Consider the following 10,183-nt stretch of genomic DNA (forward strand, 5'->3'; position numbering starts at 1 on the left):
TTTGCATAGATGCCCTTTATTATGTTGAGGAATGTCCCTTCTATTCATATTTTGCTGAGAGTTTTGATCAGGAATGGGTGTTGGATTTTATCCAATGCCTTTTCTGCATCAATTGATATGATCATGTGGTTCTTCTCCTTTGTTTTATTTATGTGGTGGATGATGGTGAGTGTTTTTTAATGTTGAACCATCCTTGCATACTTGATTTGAACCCCACTTGGTCATCATGAATGATTTTCCTGATATGTTGTTGGAGTCTGTTGGCTAGGATTTTGTTGAACATTTTTGCATTTAAAACTAATATTTATTTTCTTGTTTCTATTTGGATAAGACACTTGGGCGCTAACCGGAAGGTCAGTGGTTCAAACCCACCAGCCTCTCTGCAGAAGGAAGATGGAGCCACCCACTTCTGTAAAGATTTATAGCCTTGGAATCCCAAAGGGGGTTGCTATGAGTTGGAATTGGCTGGATGGCAGTGAGTTTTTTTTTTTTAATTTCTACTTACTTTGTGTTTAACTTGTTCATCCTCTAATTGCCTATCTTAATATGCAATATCCTGATACATATTAAGTACTGACAACAATGGCTGGTACATCTCAAGCTCTCAATAAGTATTAGATATTATTAACTATCTACTTATCTATGGATATCTCTCTCCCTTAAACCTCAGGGTAACAGAATTTTTTTTTTTCTTGCAAAGAGGAATAAAACCAGATCTGGGTTTCCAAACAAATGAGATAATTGCTTTTAAGTAGATTTTTCTTAGCAGGCTACAGATAGCAATAGCTATTGGCGTGCTCGTACTCAAGTCCTGTGCTTGTTTCAAAGAAAACTCGCCATGTGTTGTGAGCTTGGCAGATGACTCAGTTCTGATTCCTTTTATGTCCACTTTCTCTTGTTTTTCTTCTTAAATGCATCAGCAGCACAGACAGCATCAGTTTCTCTCATCTCTCCTGACACCCATACACACACACGCTCTCTTTCCTCACACAAGCACACATGAAGACACGCTAGTTTCACCTTATTTATTTTTTAATCCCCAAAGGATTCACGAAGCAGGCTGTGTGCAGCTGCTGTGTTTTTCACTGGTTAAACTGGCAGTTACCTACTGTGTGGAGTTGCTAGGAGAAGGTGAATAAGCATGATTACAGCATCAGTTGATGTACATATTCTTTCAATAACAACCTGTGGAGCTCTGCGGTGTGTCTTCTGTATGGCTTTATATGATTTTTTTTTTTTTTCTGTTTGTTGTCATTAATTTTGTTGCATTTATTGTTAGAGCATGTTATGTTTTTAAGTATTGGTTCTGGATCAATTAAGAGAAAAAAACCTTGGCATTTTAACAGGCACTTTTTTTTCTCGGGGTGCTGCTGCTGATACTGGTTCCTACCATCTGCTTTCTTATTACATCCTGCCCTTCTTCCGTTGGTTGAGGGGAATTCAGCTTCTTCTGGAGCGCTAAAGTCATTCACGTTTGTCTTGTGGATAACACAGCTCGTAAACTGTAGGAATTCTGATGTGCTTCAGTGCACAGAGCAGCAACAAATGAGATGCTTTTGGGGAGAGCTTGAGTGCTCAGCCAGTCAGTAGTACAGTAGCAGGCTCACTTGTGCGGATTGTTTCTGTGAGGTCAGAGCAACCGTTTACACTGTTGTGTGCTTGATGGGGGTGGTGTGGTGAGCGGTGGATATGTCTGTCAAAGGGAAGAGCAATTCTGGCAGAGGCTTCCTTCAGCTTTGTAAATCGCCAATGTTTTAATAGATAAGAGATGCCACTGTGTAACTGTGTGAGGTTTGTAGGGGACTGAGGAATGCTTGTTCTAGCTCCCGAAACTGACTGTAACTCTATTACCCTAGGAGTCTCATCATGGGGTCTACTGCTACAGAAAGTGAAGAATTGGAAAACGCCACTTTTAAGTATCTTACAGGAGAACAGACTGAAAAAATGTGGCAACGGCTGAAAGGAATGTGAGTAAGCTCTTTGCTTGATTCTGTGTTTTTATTTCCCCCAAAAAAGATTAGACTATTACTAGGAATAATTGTTGGTGTTACTTGCCTTTGTAGACTAGTGTCTCCTTTAGGAGGATTTTTTAAAAATATATATATATGTAAAATGTATCGCTCTTAGCAAACAACTGCTTGAGCAATGTATAGATGTTTTGCACTTACACAGTTTATATAAAGTAACTCTGATTAGTCCCTTCACTATAACACTATATGACTTCTTTTATACCTTCTCTCTATATTAGAGAGCTGTGTGGTTTAGACAGGCAGAAAAGTAGCTAGGAAAGCTGCTTTGCTAGGGTACCTGAAGAAACAAAATTTCCTTGAGGTAAGTAGGTAATTACTAGTATGCATTTCTGTCATTAGATTTTGTGAAAGAAGGACAGAATTAATGTGATGATAAATAATTATACCTCATTTTGGTTACTCTTTGTCTTAAATAATATTTCTATTTGAAAAACTATGGTTAAGTGTATAAAATATCAGTAGCATGCCAAACTTACTGGAGAGTTTCAGCTTTATATTAACCACTTCACTTCTTTTGAGAGAGCCTGTGGTATAAAATAATCCTTGGTAAGATGGGTCAAGGGTTGTGCTTGAGTCAAGTATGAATGTAAATACAGGCAATGCCTGGGTTGTAATGTCGGACGTACAGGCAACTCACACTTGCCCTTTAATGTTGCATAAATTTGAAATACTTTGAACCAACCCTTCTTTGCAACAAATTATTCATCACAAGCACCTTCACTTGCTGCACATGCAGCTTTTAAATCATGGAAAAGGCTTTGGGCCTTTTCTTGCACTAAAGTAAGGCTAAATAAGAACTGTATGCACCTGTTCTGGTTTACCTACCAATTCGACTGAAAGGCGCAATTAGGAACAGATCTTTTTCATAACCCAGGGACTGCATATACCTGAGCCAAACTTTGATTGCAATTCTATTTATCTTGCTATTTAAATGATATTATTTTTCCTGTATATACTACTAATTTCTGTTTATTATTCTAGTATACTATGTTTACTTGCTTTATTTCAGTTGTACCATAATGTAAAAATTAGATTTAACATTTTTATAGAACTATGAAATATGGATATTTGAAAGCCTTTAGAATCATTTAGAATATTTGTAGGCTTTCAAAGGAAAACCTAATTACCTTTCTATAATAATACCTGAAAGCATCTTATAGTATGGGATATAGAGACTTTCTTTAATTCGCATCTCTAATGAGCTGTTTACATACTAGTTTAGAAAATGCAGCAGCTGAGCAAATTGGATGTTGTAGTTCTGATACCTAATGATATTTTAAAATGTAAAATTATACCAAACGTTGTTCAGAGGTAAAAGTCCCTTCTATTTTCTTCTTTTTGAATGTTCTTAATGGTGTTTATATATTTAAATAATGTTCTCTGTACATTTTTCTAGTACTTGAAGAATTTCATGGCATTTCAGTATACTAGTTTAAGAATACACTAATAATGCAAATGACATTTAACAGAAAATAACTTAAAAGAAGCCATCTTTACAATTATTTGAATGAATTATAAAGAGAAATATGCTTTCAAGATTGACTAAAGAGTTAGAAATTATAGCTTTTGGGTGAAGTAGTTTTCCAGATAAGTTATCTTTAACAGCAAATAACAGCTCACAAAATTTATTAGCATAGATGCAAATTAAACATTACCAGTCATCAGATGATTTGTGTACTAACCTAATTAGAGGAAGAACATCTGTATCAGAAAAATATCTTATAAGCTATTTAGATTATCTTGCTTTTAGTAGGATATGATGTTTTGTTTGTGTTTGTTCTATTTTTCTATAGTTACTTGAAGGTATATAGATGTACAGTGGTACATTTATGCATATATCTTTTAAGAGATTTGAAAAGTGATTTTGTTTTTACTTTACATTTTAGGACAAAGTTATGTGACAATCACTTTATCAATTGATCTCAAAGATTTACTTGCTATTCAGGAGAGGGTGAAGATCATTCAGTGGTAGATCTCCATGACTTAATGCTCAGCATGGATGTAGGGGATAGGGTATATTAAATTAAATATAGGGCATATTAAATACAGGCACATCCTAAAGAAAGTTTTAATTGTATTCACATAGAGCCATTGAATGTCTACTTAGGAGGGAAAAATACTGAAATAACTATATTTATTTTTTAAACAGAAATTATTTTTGAATGAATTGTACTGACTGCTTTAGCAGCAAGGAAAGAAGTAATTTACATTTTGGTACTATCACTTTAACTTGTACTTTGACTTAAGACATTTCCAGTATTCTAGGTTTAGAACTGTCAAAATAAGAAGCTCTAAATCTAATATCTGCATGACTAATGACAACCAAATTGTTTAATTATGGTCTTTTATATAGTCTGCATTCAAAGCAGTGATAGGAGGGACTCCCTATTTCATTGCTGAAATTGTCTTGCCTATTTAAACTGCAATATTGACTCAAACAGAATTTTAGCTTTTCAAAATTGCTAGTCCTAGAATTCTATTTTTAAGTATTGGCAATTAAAATCATGCTACTCACCAAAGCTATCACACAATTTTGCAATAATTTACTTAGTTTTCATAAAATTATTCACTTAAAGCCTTCAGATAGTTGTTTGAAGAACAATTTTTAATATGTCTAGTTTTGCAAATACATTAATTTATTTTAACAGAATATTTTACTTTTAAGTGCCCTGATCAATATGTGAATTTTTGAGGCTAAGCAAAAAATAGAGACAAAGGTGAAAGTAAAACAGCATTTATTCAATTGACCCTATACGTGGAAAACACAAACTACTACAGAAAAACGTATTTAGACTCTACCATTTATGAGCATTACTGTATAATATAACATTTTAGAAACTACCTTGAGTCCATATAACTAATGTCATAACATATATGGAAAATATTTGTAAATTAAAAATCAATTCCTGTCTGCACTTCATTGATTTTGTTCACTGAACTCCTTTAAATTCTCCTGTATGTAATGTTTAATTGAGACATTATATAAAGTGATGTGCCAAAGGAACCTCTTTGTGAGTACAAAGGTGAAACAATTTGCTCCCATTCGGATGCAGACTTCGATGCTTTATTCTACTAATTTTCCTTTTATAGTTGCACCTTTTTTCTTCAGCTTTCTTTAATACATCTTCTACCACTAATTTGTCACTCAGTTTGACAATTTAAATTCTACACGATGACTCAACATTTATAATGGTGGAAATAGTAGCAAATGACTATGACATCATTTCCTTCATAAACTACATTTCAAAAGAACCCAGGTACTTGGCCAAAAGTTATCAGTTGTTTAGGGTCTGGAAAATTCTTCCCATTCCTTCTGCCATCTCAACACCTGATTCAGAAGTTTCCTGCAGCTCTAGGTCCCACACTGATTCCAACATACTAAGAAAACTTTTTTATAGTGGTCTTTGTAAAAATTGTTAAATATATTGATTTCCATGAATAAAGCTGATTTGAAGCTTTTATATTTCCAGTTATGCTTTTTTTTTGCAATTTTAAAAATAATCCCTTTTTTTATATCATGGCACTGTGCTTTTTTCTACTTTAGTATAGAAAGATTATTAAAAGAAAGATTCTAAATCCACACTGTGGATTTAAAAAATAATCAAGCATATTTTAAGACACCGGTGCTGCTCTTTCGAGTCGGTGTCACTGTTATAAGCATTTGAACTAAAAGATGACAATGTTTCTAAAGAACTGTAATCTAGTAGACATTTTGATGAAAACCACATGGAAACATGAAATAAAACATAATAGCTTACTCAGTTGCTTAAAAGAAGGAAGTCTGAATTGCTCAAAAACACTACTTGATAAAGTATGTGGAAGACTTACCATGGCATAGTATGTATTGCCAGTTCCTTCAGTTCTTACAAATGTAGGCCTAGAACCTATGAAAACGTCATCTTTAGAAACTAGTTTAATGCAGATAATTAATCTTAAATGTACAGATACAGACCTCCCACTCCAAATATTAAGATCTGGAATTGTGAGTGTGACAGTTAAAAGATATTAAATTAAGCTTCTGTTTTCTTCTTTTATCCTTGATTAGGGTACATAATCATTAGCAACGATAAAAGATAAAACATGGAGGAGAAACTGAAGGAGAAAGGAAGAACTGTATGATAACCCTTTAACTAATTTCAATGAGGCTTTATTATTGAAAAAAGCACTGTACTATTCTCAGATGAAGAAGCCCAGACTCTCCTCACTGAGAAGATATAATAGGAATACATAGTTGGAAAAAAAATTGTTAAAAAATATAAAATGACAGGAGCTATTAGTATAAGGGAGCTCTGGTAGCATAATGCCTAAAGCATTTGACTGCTAACCAGAAGGCTGGTGGTTCAAACCCACCAGCTACTCCTCGGAAGGAAGATGGGGCAATCTACTTCCTTAGTGATACTGCCTTGGAAACCCAAGGAGGGGTAGCTATGAGTCGGGTCTGACTTGACAGTACATAACAATAAATAACAACAATTAGTATTATATTTCCAAACTGGAATCATACATCTAGATAAAGCAATGTTATAAATAAGAAGAAACTTGATCCTTTTGAGCTCCTACTTAAAACCCTTTAAAGGCTTTTATCTCTCTTATTTTAATGTTCAGAATCCTTAACAGGCTTTCTGTGCACCTGCTTGATCTTTCCCTCCCAACCAGTCCCAAGGACATCTTTCATTGCCCTAAAGAAATGGTGCTTTCCACCCACTTGCCTTTGGTTATTTCCTTCTCCCTGCACAAGGAACCACTTCTTTCTTTTTCTTCTCTCTGCTATGGGTGGTCCTACTCAGTTGTGTCATTAGAAGGGCACAGATTGCATCAGGTGACATTGTTAGAGAAGATGATACCAAAATGAGTGCCTATAAAGTTTTCGTGCAGTATTTCAGCAGAAAATTATTTTTTAAACAAAAATATTCTTGTAATTAGTTATAACAACAAAAATTTTTTTTGTAAGCCTAGCTTACACGTATGAATATACTTACAAGGCTAAAACTCTATGCTAACTTACTTTTGGACCTTCTAGTGCTCCAGTCAGAACTGTCATTATTACCCAATTACAATGATACTTTGAATCACTAGGTTTTATCTGCATCTGCTACGAGCACATGCTGTTTTTATTGCTGCCAGTGTTTTTATACTCATTGATTTTGTCAAATTATCTGGTGTTCTAGCTACAACATTGTGGTAATTAGTATTTATGAACCTACATCAATAACATTTTTGAGAAGTAGTAATTAAAGGAAAAGGAGAAAAATTAAAAAAAGGTTTCTGCTTAGTTACTAATAATATAACTAATAATGTTGTAATTCATTGTAGAAAGATTTTACAGAATAATTTCCTTGTTCCAGAAGACCAAACACACTGCCACTGAGTTGATTCGGACTCATAGTGACCCTATGGGACACAGTAGAATTGTTCCATAGGGTTTCCAAGGCTATAAACCTTTATCGAAGCACTCTACCTCATCTTTCACTCACTGAGTGGCTGATGAGTTCCAACCACCTGTCTTTTAATGAGTAGCAAAATGCTTTAACCACCTCACCACCAGAGCTCCTTATTATTTTGTTGTCAGTATTCATATACTCTAAGAATTACTTCATTTAGGCAATTTTCAACTATGTATCACATATTATTCTATGATTAATATTAATAATACAAATTACTATGGACTCTGTATGGTCTGGTATGGTAGGAGGTTCATGGGGAGCATGATACTAACCATAGTGACACCATTGGTTCCACTCTTCATGAGGTTCTAGGGATGTGTGAGGATAATTCTGGTTGTTAAACTGGGAGGTTTTTCTGTATTTTTTGGGCAACAGGATCCAGGCATGCTAAATGTCCTGAAGGGTTGGTGACATTTCCTTATCAGGAAGAATGTTCTGATTCAAAATACTGACCCTAAAGATTTCTGCTTAAATTCCACTTGTAAAAGAAATCGCCCTGACCATCCATACTAACTGTGGTAATTAAGGTGTGTGTCAACTTGGCGGGGCCTAATTGAGTGGCTGGGTAGCTGGTGGTAGTTATTGCCCATGGTGAGACTGGCAATCAACTCCATGATGGGCTCTTCCACAAGCATCTGAGTTGCTGCTGTAGGGATGTGGTCTGCTTCTTGCATATAAGCAGCAGCTTTGGCAATGGTCTCTAGCCTTTGGCACACTTGAACTCTGCATGTAGCCAAGTAGTTGTCTGACAGACTGCCATGCCCTGCTGATTTTGGGATTTCATCTGGACTTGAATTCATGGCTTGCCATGTGGCTTGGTAAGTTCTGGACTGTGCCTTTTTACTTGCCAACCTTGGGCTTGTTAGCCTCAGCAGCCAGCATTTGAGTATAGAAAAGCCTCCAGCTTTAGTGGGCCAGGAGCAGGAGGCAGAGCTGAAGCCCAAGGTTGAGGGGCTTTCACCCAGCCCCTACAGCCTAGCATTTTGAATTTGGACTTAAAGCCTCCAAAATTGTAAGAGAATGAGCTTCTCCTATTTGTTCAAGCCCTCTCATTTGTGGTATTTCTGTTAGAGTGGTAACAGATAACCAAAATACTAGATTTTTTTCTTCTGATTTGTCTAGTGAAATAACCTGGAGTTCCCTTTTTACAGCAAATTTTGCCTTCCCTACCCAACCATAAGCTAGTAAGTCAGGGCTATGAACTGTTTCATTCTGGTTTGATCCCTGCTAAGAATTTGCATTTCCATTCCAGATATACTGAATGAGAATGTACATTTTAACAAGATCTCCAGGTGCTTCTTAAGTGTCTAAGAATCATCTAGGATCTTGTTCAAAGCCCTATAGTGAGGGCAAGGGACATGTTCATTGTTTTGGGATACCTATAACCTAGCACAATATGTGGCACTTAAAAGATAATGTAACATATGTTTAAATAAATAAATGAAAACAATTAAGAATCATGTAGTAGATCTCACTGAAAATTAGAAGATTAGTAGTAGAGCTACCAAAAACCCAAACTGAATCCACTGCCATCGAATTCATTCTGACTTACAATGACTGTATAGAGTAGAACTGTTCTGTAGGGTTTCTAAGGCTGTAAGTTTTTATGGAAGCAGACTGACACATCTTTCTCCCACTGAACAGCTGATGAGTTCAAACAGCTGACCTTTCAGTTAGCATCTAGAGCTTTAACCACTGCATTACCAGGGCTCCCATAAAAAAGCCCCAAAACCAAATTCACTGTCATCGAATCAGTTCTGACTCATAGTGAGCCCTTTTGGGTTTCTGAGGTGATAAATCTTTATAGAAGTAGATTGCCCAGTCTTCCTCTGCAGAGTGGCTGGTGGATTTGAACTGCTAACCACTGCTAACAGCTATAGGGCTCCTATAGCTACCAAAAACCAAAACCACTGCCTTTCAGTTGATTTCAACTCATAGTTACCATCACAGAGTTTCCAAGGCTGTAAATCTTTATGGAAGTAGATTGCCTTATTGTCCTCCCATGGAACAACTGGTGGGATTGAACCACTGACCTTCTAGTTAGCAGTCAAATGCCTTACTCACTGGGCCAGAGTCCTCCTTACAGGTACAAAAGTAGGGCCTAAAACCAGGATGAAGTAGTGGAGGATGATTCTTATGATTCATAGAATAGGGATGGGGAAGATAAGAGGAAATAATGTTTGCTGATCATGTTAGCTGAGCATGCTACTTGTTGTTGAACTATCTAGATATAATGTATTTGTATTTTTATTTAGTTCTCCCAAACTGAAAAAACCAAACTCACTGCATCAAGTCAGATCTGACTCATAGCAACCCCGTGCTTGAGTTTCCGAGGCAGTATCCCTATGGAGGTAGATTGCCCCATCTTCCTTCCAAGGAGTGGCTGGTGGGTTTGAACCAGCCACTGGTTGAAGACTAAGGTGGGCCTAACCCAACCCATGGTATTTTCAATAGCCTCATATGCATATGAAAGCTAGACAGTGAATAAGGAAGACCAAAGAAGAATTGGTGCCTTTGAATTGCAATTGGCGAAGAATACTGAAAATACCATGGACTGCCAGAAGAATGAACAAATCTGTCCCTGAAGAAGTGCAGCCAGAATGTTCCTTGAAAATGAGAATGGTTTGCTGACTGGTTTGCAGTCAAATGCCTTAGGCACTACACTACCAGAGCTCCCAATGATATCAAAAGGTAAATTCTTAAAGATGC

General features: G+C 36.1%; 1 protein-coding gene across 1 annotated transcript in view; it reads left to right on the top strand.

The window, feature by feature from the left end:
* Positions 1 to 1,863: 1,863 nt before the first annotated feature.
* Positions 1,864 to 10,183, top strand: part of PDE1A (phosphodiesterase 1A) — a 445,904-nt gene continuing 437,584 nt past the window's right edge. Inside the window, exon 1 of the mRNA XM_042780836.1 lies at positions 1,864 to 1,967. Within this exon, the coding sequence (XP_042636770.1) occupies positions 1,867 to 1,967 (101 nt within the window). The 5' untranslated portion in view covers positions 1,864 to 1,866. The remainder of the gene's footprint in view (positions 1,968 to 10,183) is intronic.

This window comes from Orycteropus afer, unplaced genomic scaffold (genome assembly GCF_000298275.1).
Source record: "Orycteropus afer afer isolate SDZICR_OR568_19922 unplaced genomic scaffold, OryAfe1.0 scaffold00001, whole genome shotgun sequence".
Lineage (NCBI taxonomy): Eukaryota > Metazoa > Chordata > Mammalia > Tubulidentata > Orycteropodidae > Orycteropus > Orycteropus afer.